The sequence below is a fragment of the Lemur catta genome, chromosome 6, assembly GCF_020740605.2.
Source record: "Lemur catta isolate mLemCat1 chromosome 6, mLemCat1.pri, whole genome shotgun sequence".
NCBI lineage: Eukaryota > Metazoa > Chordata > Mammalia > Primates > Lemuridae > Lemur > Lemur catta.
This window is the reverse complement of record NC_059133.1, coordinates 89,682,705-89,703,091: the sequence shown is the minus strand read 5'-3', so window position 1 is coordinate 89,703,091 and position 20,387 is coordinate 89,682,705. Positions and strand designations below refer to the sequence as shown.

At 40.1% G+C, this 20,387-nt stretch overlaps 1 protein-coding gene across 2 annotated transcripts; it reads right to left on the bottom strand.

Annotated features, from left to right (window-relative positions):
- Positions 1 to 120: 120 nt before the first annotated feature.
- Positions 121 to 20,149, bottom strand: YBX3 (Y-box binding protein 3). 2 transcript variants are annotated; one of them, XM_045554321.1, is made up of 9 exons: positions 19,565 to 20,149; positions 15,853 to 15,916; positions 14,844 to 14,877; positions 12,471 to 12,560; positions 10,654 to 10,776; positions 7,677 to 7,883; positions 2,449 to 2,546; positions 679 to 850; positions 121 to 221 (listed from the first exon to the last, which is right to left on the bottom strand). In XM_045554321.1, the coding sequence occupies exons 1-9, from the start codon at positions 19,827 to 19,829 to the stop codon at positions 156 to 158; spliced, it is 1,119 nt and encodes a 372-aa protein (XP_045410277.1). In that variant the 5' UTR covers positions 19,830 to 20,149; the 3' UTR covers positions 121 to 155. The 2 variants fall into 2 exon arrangements, with proteins under 2 accessions (XP_045410277.1, XP_045410278.1); XM_045554322.1 differs by lacking the exon at positions 7,677 to 7,883 and having other exon boundaries at positions 123 to 221.
- Between the last annotated feature and the right edge of the window lie 238 nt (positions 20,150 to 20,387).

Sequence of the window (20,387 nt, the reverse complement as noted above, 5' to 3'; positions counted from 1 at the left end):
GAGACAAAACGTTAGCACAGATGAATCTAACAACTAGTTCAGACTAATTTGTACTACTGCTGAGAAACCAGTGATATCTGAAGGAAACATCAACTCAAGGCTCATTGCCCAAGCTCTTACCCTGCAGATGGTGAAGGTGCCAGGGGAGCCTGGTGTTACTCAGCACCGCTCTGCTCGGTGGCAGGAGCAGGGTTCTCAGATGGGGCGTCACCTGCCTTGGTCTAAAACAACACAAAACCATGAAAAGGGAAATGTATCAAAATTCAGATGAAAGCGGAAAGCTCAAGACTAAAAGTTCTCAAAAGTTGGATTTTATTTAAAAATAAGTACATTTTTATTTATTATATATATATCAAAAATTAGTACCACATTCGAACAAAAAAAAAACCTCACAAAAACAAAAAAACAGAACAAGAAAAAACAAACAAAAAACTCAATACCACAGAGAACAGCTTCCAAATAACTAAATACCACTACTCTCCCTGGAGTCCGGGATATACGAGTGCTTCCAACTCGTGCAGAGGCAGCTTCCTCTCTACAAACGCCGTCCTTTATTTGGAGCCATCTAAATGTTTAGCTCTGAACCCTCACTAGTATCGGTAATTCTTTCAGAGAGTGTTAATTAGCTGAATTCAAATATACAGTTTGTGTCACACTCTCTAGACAGGCTGGATTTACCTCTTTGCCATCTTGTGAGGGAGCGTTAGGAGGACGGGGGCGACGCCGGTAGTTGTAGGGACGCCGGTACCCACGGCGAGCAGACGGCTGGTTTGGACCATTGGCTGCTTGCTGATTCTCTTTATCTTCGGCCTCCCCAACAGCAGGGGCAGGTCGTGGGCGAGGAGGTCCCCTATAGCAGAGAACACAGGAAAAAGAGAAGTGCAGTGGGACAGGAATTCTCGATAATAAAATGTTTTATTTATTTTTAAAGATAAAGTCAAGTAATCAGTACTTATTGCTAGAATTATTCACAGGCCAAGGCAGCAAATGGAACAGAGGTTTGGTGAAACAAATCTTATTTTTCTATCATTTTCCCCCCTTCGTATTTGTATTGAACAAACACACACTGAACACATACTGTCTTCCTATTAGTCACACTTTGATAGGCACGAAGAACAGGAAAATAAAGAAAAGTGGCCTGGTATCTGCCCTCCATGAACAGAGTTTAGTGGAGACTAAGGGGATTAAAACATGGAAAGAAAACTGATGTTACCATGTGCCAAAGCACATAGCATGTTTTCACATTAAATTTTTAATTTCAAATGCTAATTCTGTAGGTTAGATTTATAATGAGAAAACCAAGAGATTCAGAAATGATTAGTATGTGGTTGAACTACATGGAAGTACTGCTTTTATAGCTAAGAAAAAGGTAAAATATGACTTTCCCAAGATCACACAGTTAGGCACTGAGAAAGCTGGGCTTCACATACTACTACTGTCTCCTTTCTGTTTCATTAAGACATTTCTATGAAGTCTCTTTTATTCTGAAAGTCTTTAGTACTTAATCACTAGTGATTAAGCCTGAAACTGGAATGAATGTTGTGAGGTAAAACAACATAGATCGGTACAAATCCTTTCCCATTATAATATACTTACTTTGCCTTCGATAAACCCACATTGACAAATTTCAAGGTAGCACACACAGAATTCGGGGAAGGAGGTTCTACTTTTTCCACTTACCTCAAGGATAAGGTAAAGGAACAGGCAAGGCTTATAGTTTAAATAGCTTCAAAAGGATCTTAGAGAGTCTATCCCAATTCAGTATTCTCAAGTGATACAAACACAAATAATGAGATAATCAACCCTTCAGTAATATTAACATCATTGCTGGTAATTATATCTAATATTTATCAAGGGCTTAACCTACCAGACACTGTACTAATTATCTTAGATGCATTAGTAAATTTAATCCCATTGGCAATTGCAGGACATTCACTGATGTCTACTTTATAGACCTAGTGACTATGGCTTAGAGAGTCCAGAAATTTGACCAAGAACACACAGCTGCTAAACTGTAGAGTGCAAAGTTCAATTTGGGCAATTCGGATCAATAGACCGATTTAGCCCCTCTACTGGACTGCCTTTGGTGATTCAAATATTCAGTATCCCAGATACCCTAACACTCAAGTCTTCCTCCATTGATAGCTCTGCCACTGAATTGATCACCAATTAATTTGTTTATCTGATTTAATAAAAATTAATAATTTACATCATGTAGTAGTTACAACATACAAATAATGCCGTGGTAAAGAGATAACTAAAAATACTAGTTGTTAAATAGCGGGGGAAATGTCACTCTGCCACCTGAAATCTCTGGTGCATACTCAAAGCAGCCACATCTTCTAGTTATATAATAAACCCGCAGAACAGACCAACAGTAACCTCATTCTACTGTTGCTCACAAGTCCTTCAACTGATCATTATTAGTTAGTGGAAGATGTTACCTACCTACGGTACCTTGGGCGATAGGTTGGATTTCGATGAACCGGTCCCTGAAGTTGCGCTCCCTCTGGGACGCCGTCCTTAATCTCTCCAATCTCACCAGCCTAGAGAGGCAATGAGACCCGAGTGAGTGTTGTCACAGTGCCGGGTGTAAGAGACACACAGAGCATACAGTCGTGTTCAGAACTTTTTTAAGAGGTAAAAAGTGAACTGCTTCATTACAAAGCTGGGCACTCTCAGCTCTAACAGTGAACTGTGTTGATCAGATCTTTGCATATGATAGGAAAGGAAGAAAAACTCAGTCCTACTAGAACGGTCCTTTGCCTTATCCCAGAGCACCTAACTTTATTTTACTATATTAATTTAGCATCTTAAAATCTGTTGAGTTTCATTCATCTCTTGTAAGAAAACGTATTTTACAAAAGGAAATTCAATACCATTAACGGTTTCTACAAAGGTTCTCCCTCAAATCACTATGACGAATTGTATCCAAACCTTAACCAGACTGCCTCTACCTCCCATTTCTTCCTAGCAGCTTTTTCCTTTTATCTGCTTGCACTATTTAAGTATAACATCTTAGAAAAAATATACCTTCTTGATGATATACTTATTTTAAGCTTAGGGAATAAAATTAATTTATAGTACAACTTCCAGGGGGAAGAAAGAACTAAAAAGTAACAAACAAATGAACAAAACTCCATCAGCAATCTCTGAAATTCTTTACCATACAGACATATCCCAACTTTCTTTTCTCAAAACTAACATCCCTTCCTCCTCCACAGATTCAAATACTGCCCTTCATATTTCACTAACGGAAACAATCAGAAGATAATCAAGTCTACCAAACTATCTGCATTTATATTAATTTTCTTCTGTCCCACTACACTGGATAAGTAGGTCCATGCTCATCTGCAAAAAGAGCCCCTCTACTCTTACCAGTGAGAGCACATTAACTCTGTCCCCCTCCTTTACTAAGTATTTTTTTCCTTCTCTACACCATCATTTGCATCCAGGCACACAAACATGTCGAAATAGCACCCATCTTCTTCAATTTTTTTAAAATTTTGAAATAGCCAACTTACAGAAAAGCTGGAATTATAGAATCTAATCTTCAGACCCCCAATCGAGTTTCACCATTTGTCCCAATGCAGCAAAAAGATCATTTAGAATCATGCACTAAATTATCTCTTTTTGTCTGAAACAGTTCTTCAGTCTTTACTTGGCTTTCATGACCTTGACACTTTTAAGGATCACAAGCCAGTTATTTTGTAAAATGTCCCTCAATTTGGGTTGTTTGGTGTTTTCTAATGATTAGATTTAGCTTCTGCATCTTGAGAGCAAAGTTACAAAAGTGACACTGCATTCTTCTCACTGCCTCCTGTCAGGTAATGAATGTATAGTTCCAATTTGTACTGACAATAAGGGGTTAATTTGATAAGGGGTTAGGGTGTTGTCTACCGGGGTCTTCCACTGTAAGTTGACTCTTTCCTTCTTTGTAATTAATAAGTATTGCATGAGGAAGTACTTTCAAAGTGTATAAATATCCTGTTCCTCATCAAATTATTCAGTGTAGTCATTTATTTATATCTGTATATACATGGTTTTCCATTTTATTCAATGAGTTATAATCTGTTACTATCATTACTGGCTAATGGGAATGTCTCTAAGCTGGCTCATGTCCTTCTGACGTCTTTCCAACATTCTTTGAGTACTCCCTTGCTTTCTGGCACAACAAGATGTTCCAGGCTCATATTGTACTTTCTCTGTCCCAGCTCTGAAATCAGCCATTTCTCCAAAGGAGCTTCTTTTTATTAGAGAATGTTATTTAGAAATGGGAAATTAGGGCCAGGTGTGGCTCAATGCTTTTAAGGTGTGACTGCTTTCAGGACCTTTCAGTAAATAGAACTAAGGAACACACACACCAAATGTTACATATGCACATGTGTATGTGTGTATGGCAAACACATACATGCCTAACTTGATATGCCCCATCTAATAGCTTTAGCAGTAAGTTGTTGGTGAGCTAAGGCGTAAGGGAAACCAGGGGGAACTCATCATTGCATTAAATAACAGGCAAATCAAACAAAAATCTTGCCTCAATCCCACATCCTTCCCCAGCTACTACCCATTTCTTTGAGCTCCTTTACAGACATATATACTCAATTACCACTTCCGACCACCACTACCACCAAAGAAACCTCCTCAATGGGGTGTATGAATGTCTCTTCTTCCCCATCCTTTGCTATCCCTTAAATTCATCCTAATCAAACTTTGGTCCTCACCAAACCACTGATCTCCAAGTTACCAAAGCCTATAATCAATCAGCTTAATTTCCTCTACTTATCAATAGCATGTAACACATTTCCTTCTTGAAGTACATTCTCCCTGGCTGGTCTTTTTCATTGTCCTTTGCTAGGCAGTGCTTATCTTTCTAATTTTAACAGTTGGTGTGCCTAGAACTCAGTCCTAGTATCGTATTTCCACCTACACTTACCTTGCCCTGATGGCTTTAAATACTATGTTGTTTTATGACCCTAAAATCACAATGAGCCCCAAAAGACTTTGGTTCTAAAATTATACCGTCCTTCCTCCACCCATTTTCTACCTCTTGACTCTGCTTTATTTTTCTGTCTATGTGACACCTCTACTTGTAGGTGAATTTTAATGTAGAAAAAGATCCCTAAAGAATTTTCCCCTTTCCCCTGAAACCAATCTTTCTTTTATCTTCCCACATTTGTTTAAATCAAAAACCACAGAGGTATTGTTTACTCCTCCTGTCTCATATTCACTCCATCATCAAATGCTGTCACCACTACACTTAACACATCCCCCAAATCGCACTCCTGATCAGCATCTGGCTACTGCCAGCACCTAATCCAACCCACACCCATCTCTCCACCGGGAAATTACAGTAGCTGGTCTCTCTACTTCTACTCTAGCGCTTGGTGGTCCAGTCTCCATAAAATGGTATGATAATCTCTTAAATGCTTCTTCTCCTTTCAGATTCTCCCTGGCTTCTCATCACAGTGAAAGGAGGTCAACCTTGCCAACAGTGGTCTACCAAGCATGCCTGATCTCCCCTAAGACCTCACCCTAATCTCACCTCCAACAGTCTCCCTCCACTCACACCATCCCAATCGCATGAGCCTTCCTTTAGTTTCCTAAGCACACTAGGTTACTTTTTCCTCAGAAACTTTGATTCACAAAAAAATACTAACAAAACCGGCAATTAACATGAGTAAAGGATAAGTATCTACTAGAATGACAGAATAAGAAGAATACAGACAGACTGAATTAATTAATATCAAGTTCTACCACGTCTTGCCCATGTAACCTTAGGTAAAAGCTGCTGGTTTTTAAAAATATTCAAAGCTCTTCATTTGTAAAAACAACAAAAAAATATGAAAACCACTTCTTTCATAAGGCTATGAAGAGGACTGAATAAAAACTGATTTCAAACATCTGTCACTTGGTAAATGCCAAATGTTGCTCCCTTCCCTCCATCATATAATTCTTTTCTTAAAGACAACCAAGTGGTTGATATTAGCTCAGTGACTGATTCTCCTTAATTTTCAGATACACAGAAATACTACCTTTAAAAAGTGGAAATCATTTTGTCATTGATGAATCAGGTTATATTACATCCTTAGTGAATAAGGCAAATACCACTGGCCTATATATTATCGCCTTTTTCCTATTGTGTTCCATCAATTTCATACTGTTGTATATAGCACAAAAATATTGGCAAAGACTTTACACTGATAATCCTGAAGTAGCTTAGTTATATAGGAAGGGAGCTTTAGGTATTTTCATTTGATACTGTTGATTGGCTTAATCAGACTTCTTAGTCACTGAACACCCAAACATGGTATGAATCAGAAAGATTCTAAGAAAAAATTGTTGAAAGGATCTCAGACAACTGTTACTTCCAACACAGAATGGGTAAGAAAGTCAGCCTGCATTAGAAACAACTAAGCACAGTTATGAGAATAAGCACACATATTCAAAATTTAGTTTACAATTAGCTTCTGCAAATGATGCTCTACATGGCACTAAGGATTCACTTTACTCTGAAACTTCAATTCCTAAGGTGAAATATACTTTATTTCAGAAGATATGCAAAACAATCTTCATGTTTTCAGTGAATGTGATATATGTGTGTACAATACTAAGAATGATTACTTCAGGACGGCACTATTAAAGTACTAAAAATAAATGTGTACCACAATCTCACTGACTTTTCCTTGTCCTCATTTCCTAGAAGCCTGCAGTGCTGGCCCTAAAGAAACCTACTATGCCTCATGTACCCAATCTCTCCATATATGTAAATCTACTTGTTATTTTTAGCACATTTGTCAGGGGCAGCTGTTGAACAGTAGAAGAGAAAAAACAAGAAAGAACACAGTCATGCATGATGGGATAGGAGAAGGGTAGCAAAGAACAGACTGAACATAATGTTCAGTCAAAACATTTAGTGTGGGAAAAAAAAGAAACCCCAAGGACACTAAAGAGGAAAAGTTGTAGCTAGTGATAAAAATGATGACCTATTCCTAGTTTTCCAAGTTTCCTGGGAATTGCAAAGTTGATGTAACATTTATTAATCACAGAACAAATTCATAACAGCTGTACTAATAATATTTTGCAATAAAAAATGAGAACCAATAATCAGTAATCCTAATTCTATATTAGGCTGTTTTAAAAATCAGCACCATCTATTTCATCTTAATCCAGTAATTTGTAAATGTTATCTACATTGCAGACATCATGCTAAACCTGTTGTATTTAATTTGATCATCATAATCCTACAGTGCAGGCATTTAATGCCCCCATTTAACGGATGAATTTAATCTCTCTAAAACTTGATTTTCTCAAAACCTCACAAGTAACAGAGACAAGATTCAAATTCAGGCTTTGTCTGACTTCAGAGTCCAAGCTTTTACACATACCATCTGTCTACCTTATTTCACTTATTTGTCCATAAACTATGAATTTCACTCTAGCCACCAGGGTCCCCTATATAGGCATGGCTCGTGTGGTTGTGCTTTTAGAAATGTTGCTGGAATGACTGCTCTGCAAAAGCAGACTGAAGGCCTTGCCTCAGCGTTTGCAGCACCGGGAAGCCACAAGCAAGGTTTTAGTTCCGACAGCTGGTGTTGGAGGAGGAGGAAGAAGAGGAGGCAGAGAAGGATGGAAGGGTGAGGATTGTTGAAGAGAAGTCCCAGGTGCAATTTTACCTGCATTCTGTTGGGATGGGGAAAGACCCGTGAGCGGCGGTCAAAGGTCTGTCCCAGGTGGTAAGGCGGGAACCGCCGCTGCCGGTACTGAGGGCGGTACTGAGGGCGGCGCAGCTGATTCCGGGCCCCCGAGAACTGCCGGTCAGGGGCAGGGGGCTCAAATCCTTCACTGCTGCCGCTCCCTTCCTCCTCCTCCTCCCCAGCGTACTAGCGAAGCAAAGAAACAGAGATTCAGAAGAAGTTTCAGCAAGGAAAGAACCAAAGAATACCATTTAGGATGACTATCACCAAAAGGAAAAAAAAAGCTCCCCAAAGCAATAATCCCTTTTATTATACAGACAAAATGCATTTAGCCCAGATTATCAGGTGATTACCTGGGATAAACTACGTTAAGATTAGAGTAGATCTGTGCAGATAAAATACCAAGAAGCAGAAAAAGCAAGAGCAATCAATCTATAATGAATTTCATAGTTACCTAATTAGAACTGGTAAATATCAGCTGACCAACCACTCAAAGAATATCTACAAGACTGATAATATTTAGCTCTGTGAAATGTGTGTCTCCCAACATTTACCATCCCTTGGGGCAAAGTCAGGGCAAAGCCAAAAAAGAATACATTTTATGCTGCTATCAACATATTTGACCTAAGTATTAATAGTATACATCCTCCAGCAGTTCTCACATTGGGGATTGGGTCTCTGAAAACTTCCAGAAGGTCAGCGAGGTCAAACTAGTCCCATAATGTTGCTAAATTGCTATTTGCCTCCTTCCATACCCCTGCCGTTCTCTCAGGAGTCTACAGTGGGGTCTTCCAAAGGATATAATGATATGGGTCCCTCAGCAAACCAAATGCAGAAACGGATATAAGAATCCAGCTATCTTCTATTAAACCATACATCAAAGAGACTTACAAAAGTGTAAATAGCATTCTTCTCACTCAATTTAAATAGTTTTTCATTAATAAACGTTATTTAACATAAATTACTTTAAATCAATTAAATACATTTTAAATTTAATTTCTAATACAATAAGTACTAATAGACATAAACACACATTAAAAACTCTAGGGTCCTCAATAATATGTAAGCATATAGGTGGGTTCAAACCCCAAGAAGTCTGAGAACCCCCGACTCACAGCATGATACCCTCCTTTATGTTTAGGAGTAAAGTTTTAATTGCACTTTAACAGGTAGTAATAAGTCCTAATACTGGTAGTTTCTAAATATAGACCTTATTAACAAAGGGAATCAGTGACTCATTTTATATTTTTCCTGTATTTAAGCTGTACCATATACTACCATTTTATATTCTTTAAAAATTAAACAACCAAATATCCCTCAAAGAATATGTGATTTCAAATCTGACTTCAAAGGTAGGTATGCAAATGTCTTTATGAGAAGTAACTGTAGTTTTTAAAAATGAATAAATTAAAAATAATGACCCATTTCTTATTTTGTGGGAGGGTATTTAAGCTTTAGATTCCTCCAGAGCAAGTCCATACGTGTAACTATATATTCCCAAAAAGGAAAACCTTAACTAGTCTAATTTCAGAAAAATCTTCATAAAACCCGTATCAAGATATGATTCACAATTATGTAAAGATTAATTATTTGCATAGGGAATGCTCACCAAAATACTCAGTGTGAGACTATATGTATACTACTGAGTTTTGACAATGTTATTCCTAAATCTTTTACATGCATGACTTCAGAATTTCCAGCTTTCAGAAAGGAAAAGTCCTTAAGAAAAATTTTTCACTGAAAGTTTTCCCATCACTTTTACTTCTGAATTAACTTGAGTTAAAACAATCATGGCTATAGCTCTGTGAACCTGATGAACTTGAAAGAGTTTACATGACGTAATAAATGCTACAGTAGCTCATTTCTACCCATGCCCCACCTTATTATTAAAAAGCAAATAGGATAAGCAAAAACAAGGGTAAGAAAAATACTGAAACTCATAAAAGTCCTAAGGAATCTGATGAAATCAATTTGGGCAGGGTGTGAGGATGACAGAATAAAGAGGAAAAGCATTTACGTAAGCAGGAAGGTATAAATCTACTAAAATAGAAATAAGTCATTCTCAATCTGCAGGTATTTTATTCCACTGAGATTTTTCAAAAGTTTTTCTTTGGATGATATGGATAGGCACAATCTTATGCTCTGAAAGCAACCCCAAGTTTTAGGCTATGGTGCCAATCTCTTGTTCTAATTCTAGAAACATCAAAAACTGATTCAAATCTAACAAGGTCCTTGTGATCACAAATGAACTGGGTTCATTTTGGGTACCTTGAGAATAATTCTTCAAATTGAGCCTCTTAATTAAGCTCCAGCCAGATTTGCTGGTAAACTTTTTCACCTGGATTGAGACCAATCTAAAGAACTAAAAATCCAGAGCATTCTTACTGCTTTACTTTGAAATAATGGGAAAATGCCAGGCTAAGTAAAATGGCTGCTTAATCGAGGTAAATTATTTAATATTTCTGTAACCAGCACTTTTATTGTCCATACACAAGCTAGTCCTCATTCTTTCTCGCCAACAAATGCTGGTTTTCTTAGAGGTCAACACCGTCAGCACCAAGGAGTGAACCACAGGTTTAGGTCCAAGACAGAAACCCCACTCCTCTTTGCCAGTGCATGTCACGTGACCAGGTTCTGGCCAAGAGCCAAATGAAGAAAGCCTCTTTGACAACATCAGCACTGCCTACCTTAGGTCACTCTTCCTGTTAAAAGAAAACTAAATGTCTGTTACTTGCACCCAAATATATGCTAATTGATGAAATTTCTGAATGGCAAGTTTCTAATGGGACCAATGGCTATGGATAAATTGTGAGCACTAAAAATTCCTCCCCCCCCCAAAAAAATCATTTGTCCTATCTCCAGGAGAAAACGTGGCATTTATCTGCTCCAAGTATATTCACTTAATTTCAGACATGAAGAATTTTTCAATCTCTGATTAGTGACAGAGACAACGTACATTCCGGGGAGGCCCACGGCGTCTGCCATAGTACCCACGTCTATAACGGCGCCGATCGGCAGCATAACGACTCCCTTCCACAGGAACTCCATCCGGGCCAGTCACATTGGCTGCCTCTGCACCCTGGGAAAGAAAATAAAGATGGCCTCAAAATTAAAAAGATAAACTGAGCCAAAAACAGCCTTGGACAGCTAGAGTATAAGACTGGCAGAACATACTAAGAATTCTGACTGTGATCTCAAAAGCAGACCCAAGTTTTAACAAGGTGAACAAGGTGCTTGATGTCCTGATTTAAATGTATCTGGCTTGTTTGCTCACACAACCCAAGCTTTGCTTTCTTGTCTGGTTATGGCAAATTTAAAAGCAGTATATACCTCTTTAAAAAACATATACTAGTAAATGTAACACAACTGTAAAAGGAGAGGTAATGGTATACCAGGAAGAATATTCCTAAGTGGAAAAGAACTGAGATACTGTTATCTTTCTAGAATATGCTGAAATTTATGTTACTCTAAGAGGTACCAAGAGAATCTATACTCATGGGCTCGCATGGCTCTGCCTAGCACTAAATTATTGAAAAGTGAAACTTCTCCCATTTTGGCTGCAACAGGAAGAAAGAAATCCTTGATTTAGTAACACATAGTCTCCACAGGTGTGGTTTTTCTCTAGACTTCCTATTATCCTTGAGACAGAGTTCGTATCCTCATATGGACAAATGGATAAAATAATACTTCAAACATATTAAAAAATTAGGATAAAGGAGAGTCAAAAGAGTGTATTTCACATTCTACACATCAGTTTGTAAAATTCCAAGTTCTAAAAACATGAAGAAGTAAAATCAACCTGGCAAAACAAATCTTTAAGAGCTGGATAGGATATCAGAGATTATCACAGGCCAGCATTTAGCTGGTGGATAATTTGAAACTCCCAAGAGATTTGTAAGACACCCTAGGTATCACACGCTGGTAAAGACAACCACTTAAATTTCTGTATCAAATGAAGTAAGTGTTTTTCTTTTAGAACAGTTTGAGGTGCTGAGAACATGGACTATGGACTGGTGTGTACGTGTGTGGAAAGGGCACGTGCCTGAGAGCTAAACTAGCCTTTCGTTCAGTTACTTTATAACTCAGCTGCCATAGCAATTGTACCATATGCAGTTTTAAAATGTTTTTAATCTTAGTCAATATTATTTTACTGATATCTATAACAGACTGTTGATTAAAAACAAAGCATAAAGGACATTACTAATATTGGGATTAAATATAAAACAGCATTAAAAAATTCTGTAGTCTTCAAGATGCTCCATCAGCTTCTTAGATTGAATTCACCTGAACAAAACTGGTACAGTCCATCAAGATGCCTTCAGCTTCCCACAATCCAAACCAGAGAAAATATAATGAATTTAATTTGAATTTATAAACAGAAATGCTTACCAATCAGTCTGAAAACTTTATTCTGATAAAAAGAAATCTTTCCCCCCAAAGTGTTTATCTTATATTTTTAATGCCATGAAAGTTAAATTTTAATCTACTCTTAAATACATACATTTGGTACAAAAAACAGTTACTTTAAAATTTTGAGAAATTAGCTTTTTCTTCCATAAACAGAGTTCATTTATTAAATGAGAAATTAAAACGACCTTTTTAGTATATTGAAGAATGTTTGCAGTGACAGTCAATAAAAAATATTTCTACTTAAAGTCACTTCCTATTATCCAAAAATTCCAGAATAATGTCAATTCAGAAGGGCTGAGACCATCTATTGTGCAACAAAACCGTGTGCTAGCACACTCTGATGCCAACCACAATTTCCCTCACCTTCTCTCCTTCAACCACATCAAACTCTACAGTTTCTCCATCTCCTACACTGCGCAGATATTTCCGTGGGTTATTCTTCTTGATGGCAGTCTGTCAAGAGAACACAAAGTTTTATCTGAAGTATGTTTCAATATTGGTCACAGATTTCATTATTTTCAAGTTTACTGGAGTGAACTGGAAGAAACTGTTGACCTCTTATTACTTTAAAAAAATTATTCTCCCGCTAATCTGGATCTCCAAAACAACAAAACAAAGCACTAACACTACATTTCACATTACTTTGTGTTTTTCTTCAAATTTCATCTGGAGAGGTGGACTAAACAGAAATGTGTTTCTACTGTAACAGAGTGTACAGTTGTTACACACTGCTGTTACAGCCTAGTTTCCTCAAACCATTAAGCTTTGGAGATTCAGCCTGTAGCTCCATCAGCAAGGGGGAAAAATGCCTTCATGTTGCATACACATACCAACGCCTATTTTAGGTATAAAAGTTTTTATAGACAAGAGAAACTGCTAACTTCAAAAGGAATTTTAAAAATGTATGTATATGAGGGGGTGATAACAGAACAAAAGGAATTAAAAGGATATAAATATTTCTGATAGGGTAAACAAAACTACCTTAAGAATCAAAACAGTAGTAATAATCTGGCCTTCCCTCTCCCTCCCATTTTATGGATGAGTCAATATAAGGCTAACAGTTAAACGATTTATCTGAGGTCACAAAGATAACAGCCCTAGGGATGATGGAGTGGGGAGGAGAGGGAGTTCATATCCCTGTACTCTATGTATATAATATTTATTCAACATTTTTCCTATCATACCACATTCATATGTCAACTAATCCTACTATATTCTCTGATAATACATTAAAGGGTTAATGAAGGTGTTATTCTTTATTAAATATCTACACATAAATAACTACTTATGAATAAGTCTCTCTCTCTCTCTCTCTTTCAATGGAAGGCAAAGAATAATTCCTGCAACGAATATTCACTTCTTTGGCTGGTATCTCTAAACAGTTAAAGGGGCTTGAGTTTCTATGGAACTAGGTCAACCTTATTTTATAAAGCGATTAAGCGTGTGTAATCCAGCCCTTCCCCAACTCTGAGTAGGAGGGAGAAAAAAGAAGAGTGAGCCAATAGAGCAGATACCTCACCCACAGAGGGAAAAAAGGCAGTCCCGGGACAGGAGAAATGCGCACACAGCAGCAACATTCAGCCACTCCAAAAACAGCCCCTCCCTGCCGGCTCATTCCCTTTTTCCTGTTCAACTGGGCGAGCCTCAACACATTGAGGTGACTCACCATACGGGGGCTGGATTCAGGTCATACACTCACAGGTTAATAAAGCTGGCCACCAGTACACAGACTGTGAGGACTTTCACTCTAGTAGTCATCAGATACAGCGTCCTCACCCCCAAAAGTTCTGTTTAACTCCCAGACATTATAAGCAACACTTCCTTTCAGTCTGTTACACCTTAAGTCACTGTATGTGAACAAAAAATCTACGCAAATCATCTAGGTACAATTGATATATCCAGTCAAGCAGAAATATGAAACAATGGAAACCACAACTGGAGAGCTTCTTTTTAGTTATCACTATCTCCAACCCCTACACCCCACCCCAATACACACGCATACTCCTAAACAGAACGAAACAAAAATATAGAAAACCAGGTGCTTGACAGAGCCCTGCAGGTAAACGTGCTGGCGTTCGTACCTGCTGCTACACCTTCCTTATTGTTATACGCAAAGAACACATAGATTTCAGACAATTCATTAAAAACTAAATCTACAAAAAGAACATACAGTAAGGATAGGTATTCCTTCTCTTAACTTATTTTGTAAAGCAAGTCCACGATACATAATAATACTAGAATAAATAACATCGTAGGTTCACAATATAAAGAAAAACTGAGATACCTCATTTAATAGGACTACCCTGGGAAATCGAAGTTTTCTCAGGTTTTACCATCTGCTTCTCTGCACTCTTTAAGAACTGCCATGATAGAGGAGCTTTAACCAACACCTACCAAGCCAGGTTGGCTCCAGCCAAACATTGAGGAGGAACCACAACATCAGAATAGGATGTTAACATGGAAACATTCTTTGCTAGGGACCCAAAGTCTAAAAATTAGAAAATGGTCCAACTAAATATTACCTCATTCAACTACAAAAATAAAACTATTTGAAAAAAGATACTATGATAGGACAGAAGAGCTTATCTGCCAATCTTAAAATATGGAATTAAGCTCTCATCCCAAAGTAAATCACAGAAATAGTTTAGAGTAGAATAATAACTTATAAGACTTACTTTAGGGAAAGGGACACTAGCAGATTACACACACCCCTCCCTCACATGTAATCCCTCTTACCTGATGTACAAATACATCTTCTTTGGTGTCATTTCTGTTGAAAGACAAAAAGCTCACAATTAAAGGTACTACGTATGTGGAAAAGCTTAAAAGAACAGATGTATTATGAATTTAGATTCCAAGACCTCAGAATACCATATAAATTTTCATTTATCCTCTAAACTCAATTCAGACACCTAGAATCAATCTTGTTAAAACTTCTAACTCCACAAGATATTCCCCCCTCATTCCCCCACATCACCACAGTGCTTAGATCCAAGTGTACAGATTCAACATACAGAAACATCCCTTTCCTGTCTCTTTCTAAATCACGTGGTATGTAATCAGAGCTCTAGATTTTCCTCCCAGCAAAAGCAAAGCAAGACAGTTAAAAGGACAGGGCACAGCTGTGAACTAGGCTCTCCTTACACTGAAACTTAAAACAGCCCCCCGCCCCCACCCCACCAAAACAGACAAGAAAAGAAATTGGAGAAATTTTTTTAAGAAAGGGTGGGAAAGCAAAACAAATGACTATATCATGTAAAACCATCATGATACTCCCAACAGCTTGCAGTTGTGTTCCCGTTTCTGTATGGTTAGAAGTTACCATAGTTTAAAGGAAACGCTACAGTTTCTACACAGGACTTGGACCAGACTGGGGTTACAGATCCAGCTCAATTACTCCCAAGTTGGGTGACCTTAGAAAAGTTGCTTAACCAGTCTACGACTCCATTTCTCCATCTGAAATTATGGATATGGGCTCATTTGTCCTAGGGCCCTTCCCATTTCTGATTTTATCTCGCCCTCCTTTTTTCCTTTTAATGACTAGATTTTATGAAATGAGTTATTTATCAGTGTCCTGGAAATGTATTTTAATTAATATTTAACAACCAGCAGCTTAGAAATGAGAATATTTACAGTGCTTAGAAACTTAAAAAATTTATACAAGCCATTAATGAAGTATGGTAAGGGATTTACAACCACTGGTGCCACAACATAAATATAAATTTAAATGTAGATACACACATACCGATTTATAAATCCATATCCATTTCTGACGTTGAACCATTTGACAGTGCCAAGGACTTTGGTGGCTAAAATAGGATTAAGCAGATAAATTAGTATCTGACCTACAAAGAGATAAAGCTCATATCACTAAGATCTTGATAACATTATACAAAGCCTAAACATACCTGAGGAAACCATTAAAAGCTTATTTCAAAAATGTACTAGGAAAAGAAAATGGAGCAAGCCAAGATATATTAAGGAAACACTATTCAGAAGACTAAACCTTTCTTCCTTCCTAAACTTTTCAGAAAGTCATAAGATAAGGAGTGGTCATATGTTCTGCAATAATTAAAACTGAGAAAGTATTCAAATGTTCTTTAAGATTAATGTTCCAAGATTTAACCTAGACAAATTTTATAAGTGCAAAAGAGGGGCCACCATGAAAGATTATAGGCAGATGAAAGACCTTAACACATCATTTCCACACTTTGAAATATTAGGCAAACTTTATTAAGTGACACAGTAGCTCCTTGTTAATAGCCAATCTACAAAGATATAAAGTAACTTGTCTGGTTGCCAAATGGGGGCCTATCAAAGGAGTCAAGAGTAATAATAGAACTGATGCTGTCTCATTCCAGTTCTGTACTTAGCTATCCCCAGACGTGATATAACAGGCCTTTTCAAACCACAGTGATGAATTTGGGCTTGTTTCATTGTTTACCTTGTTCTCTACAGTTGGTGGAATCAAACTTAGCATTTTCTGTAAAATCTCCCTTTAACTTGGATTGTCTCTACCTTCTGTCATGAGCAGGACCACTTCTCTAAAATGCCAGAATTTAGCAGAATTCTTTATGAGAAGGAATCTAAACAAAATATAGCTTCATGTAACTTATACTTTGTAGATATTCATATTTATCTCAACTATTTTAAATATAATCCTTGGAATCAACTGTGAATGTCAAATTCAATACCTCTAGGAATGCCTATGTCTAATTCAGGAAATGCAGAATGCAATTATGAAGACTCAATGAAACAGGAAACATGACAACAAACTACCTTAAAAGAAAAAAAAAAAAAGTTTAGTAGAGAATGAAAGTAACTATTAACAGTAATCCATGCTGCCTCTCTATGAAATACAAAGTTCCTAATTTCCAAGGATAAACAATAAGGCTTTGCTTTTAAATTCAAAACTAAAGTAGTAATTAGGACTTGTTCTGTTGTGGGCAGGGTTAGTTCTAAGTTTTGCTAGAATGACACACTTGGGGAAGTATTTTAGCTCTCTCTGTAACAAAACAAAACAAAACAAAAAAACCCCTCCTCTTTATGTCTCCAAAGTCATTTAGCCCACACTAACTAAGCATTCTCCAGCTCTTAATTCCAAGTAAGATCTCTCCAAGGGAGAGATCAAACCTCTGGAATCTTTAGTTTGAGGCCATTCTAATTAGAGCAGCAGGGCAAAGGAGAAAAAAACATTTTGTTTTAGATGCAAATGTACACAGAAGAGGCCTGCTTTTGATAAATTATATGCACTTTTAAGTCACATATTATTTCAAACGATATAATTTTTGTATCACTTTTCATTTGCCCAAAAAATTATTGACCTTGAAAAATATAAAGATACTGTTCTTAATGTCTCGCACTGTGGAAGGAATAATCCTGAATAAAAAGGCAACATTAATAAGAGAGAAAAAAGATGAGAAATGATTCAAGTCTAATCTCAATCCTGGCTGAAGGTTATTTTTAACTTCCCAATGTAATTTAAAAATCTTTTTCTAATTCCACAATATTTCTAAGGAGTTCATATGGTCCAACAAATTTATTACCACTTCTTGCTTTAAACCATAAACTCACTTCACATACACAGGGGAAAGGGGGACAGAGGATGACCATGGCTTCCATAACGCTCATTAGGAGGAAAGTTTTATTTCACTCAAGTAAACTACTTTCCCCAGCCTATGTGCTATAAACTGAAGTTAAGGCCCATTTGCAAATACTAGAATGAGAGAATCCAAGAACAGATATCCATTTCAGCCAGCACAGTGCCTAGCACATTTTCGGCATTCATGTGTTTGCTTGGCAAAGCACAGGAGATGGCAGAACATACTGGACAGAGAAAAACAGTGTTGAAGTGCCCAGTAGAGAAGGCTGTCCTTCATTTTGAGAGAGTTGCAGACAGAGTGGAAATAAAAAAAAGACATCAGACTCATCACCATCAGGGATCCGGTGGAGGCATAACAGCAGTTGGCCATTGATGCAATTAACTTTAATTTATCTGTTTCCTTCATCGCTAAAGATAATCTGCTTTCCTTATCTCAGAGAGTACAATGGTCAAGTGAAAAACTACAAAAGTTCCTTTACACAAAAATAAGGTATAATTAAGAAAGTATCTTAACACTGCTCTGGATAACACAAGGTTGTCCCTCAGACATTTTGAACACTTGCTGGAAGCAATATCACAATGCAATACTGACTAGATGTAGGCAATTTTTAGTCCCGCAAAATAGGGGCTATTTTGTTTCTTAACCTACCCAGATTACAGTTAGCATGTTGTTTGCAGGAACTGAGTAAAAGCCCCGGAAAAAGAGGAAAGTAGTCCTCAAGGTGGGGAATATTATCATGTTACACTTTCCTCACATTATTTCCTCAACTTTCTTCCTAACGAGGCAAGGCTCAGAGAGATCAGACACGCCCCAAACAAAACCGTGAGGATTTCTCTGAAGCATCCCACACCATCTGTTAACTTTCCTGTTTAAAAAGGAGAACGATATGCGCACACACCCTTTGGGGAGATTATTCACCACCCACCTGCTTTGCAATCCGGTTTAAGGCCTCACACAGGGCGTTACTAAGAAAGAGAACGCTTTAGTATGTGACAAAACCAACAATCATCACAGAAACCCTTTCCAATCGTCTGCCCCCTAAATCCGAACGTCTCATCTTCCTGTTTCCCTTCCTAGGTTACAAGTCCCAAGGTAACAATGTTTTGAACAAACGTCATACCCCTACTTCCGACGAAGTTTTTTCAGCTGCTGCACCACGTGCGTTCCCACAGTCCGGGAAGCGGGGAGGCGCGCGGCGATTGGCGGACACCGAGTGGCCGTTTGCGGCAGCGGCACAGCGAGAGGGAGGAGGACGCGGGACCGAGACCCACGTTTCCCGGAGAGGATTGCAACACCTCTTTGGCGGCATGGGGCCGGCAGAAGCATGGCGTCTTTCCCATGCCCATGTGGGAAGGGCGTCAGGGACGGACACCTGAGCCTTCTTGGCAACAGCTTTTCCATCTCTCCCTTCTCGTCCCTTTCTGGCGCCTCACTCTTCCCCAGAGGAGATCCTCTCCTTCCCCAGATCCCGAGCCAGGACTCCAAAGTTCCGGGACCACGTGTCTGTCCCTCCCCTACATCCACATCCATCTCTACCCAAGGCCCCCTCTCCCAGACCGTCTCTCCTTTCGTCTTCCCACCGAGGCGTTCTCCGCCACAGGCACGTGCGGCAGTGCCTGCTGGGTGACAGGAGACCCCGGCTCGCTGGCCCGGGCCCCGAAGAGAGGCGCACCGGGCGGCGAGGAGCGCCTGCGGGGCGGGCGGACCGCGGCGACCGGCGCTGGGGACCCGGAGTCCCCGCGCTGTCAGCCCCTCCCGCCCGGCGGGAAGGGTGGCGGGGCCGCGCACACGTGCTCGGCGGCGGCCGCTGCCCGCCCCTCCAGAGCAGCCTCTGCCCCCCCGGGCCTGACTCACCGAGAACTTTCTTCTCCGCGTCTTCGCTGCCGGCGGGGGCTGCAGAGGCGGGGGCCGCGGTGCCCGTGGCTGCGGCGGCGGCCGCGTCCCCACCCGGGTTTCCTGCGGCGAGGGCGGCCGGCGCGGGGGCCGCGGCCTGGGGCGCGCCGCCGCCCGCCGGGCTCTTGGGCGCGGGGTCCCGGGGGGCCGTGGCGGCCGCCTCCGCCGGAGCCTGCGGGAGGGGGGTGGTGGTGGTGGTGGTGGTGGCCTCGCCCGCCTCGCTCATGCCGCCTCCTCTGCTCTCCCTCGGCACCCTGGTGGCGGTTGGTCGGCGGTTAGCGCGGCTGGTGGTCGCGGCGGCCGGGCTCGCTCTCGGAGGCCGGTGCGGATCTCGCGGCGCGGGCGGCGGCCGAGGTGGGGTCGCGCGGCGGAGGCGGCTCGAGCTGTCGGGCGCTGCGCTCGCTCGTGGGCTCCTCGCTCGATCTTACTGCCCCAAAAATGGCCCCGCACAAGTTTTTCTAGGCGGCGCGCCGGCCCGGGAGGGAAGGGCGGGCGAGGGAAGAGGGTGGGGAAACTTGGCTCCGGAGTGGGGCCTCGGCTCATTAGCATTTAAAGGCGCCCGGCGCCCTTTCCGACCCGCCGATCCGCCCGGACGGGGCGCGGGGCCGCCTCGGGGAGCGAAGGAGCCGAGCCGGGGCTACGCGGGGTCGGATCGAAAGCCGGAGTTTCCTGGCGAGCGCGCGCTGCTGCCCCTTTGTTGGAGCGGGGCGGAGGGGCTGTGCTCCCTCAAGACAACCTGACACCTGAAATGAGCCTTTAGGAGGGGTTAAGTACGCCGTCCCGA

Coding starts and splice junctions, on each gene's coding strand:
- YBX3 (XM_045554321.1), bottom strand. CDS start 19,829: ATGAGCGAGGCGGGCGAGGCCACCACCACCACCACCACCACCCCCCTC. Junction 10,777..12,470: donor ATGTGGTTGAAGGAGAGAAG/GTGAGGGAAATT, acceptor TTTCTTTCCCAG/GGTGCAGAGGCAGCCAATGT. Junction 2,547..7,676: donor CCCATCCCAACAGAATGCAG/GTAAAATTGCAC, acceptor TTGCCTCTCTAG/GCTGGTGAGATTGGAGAGAT.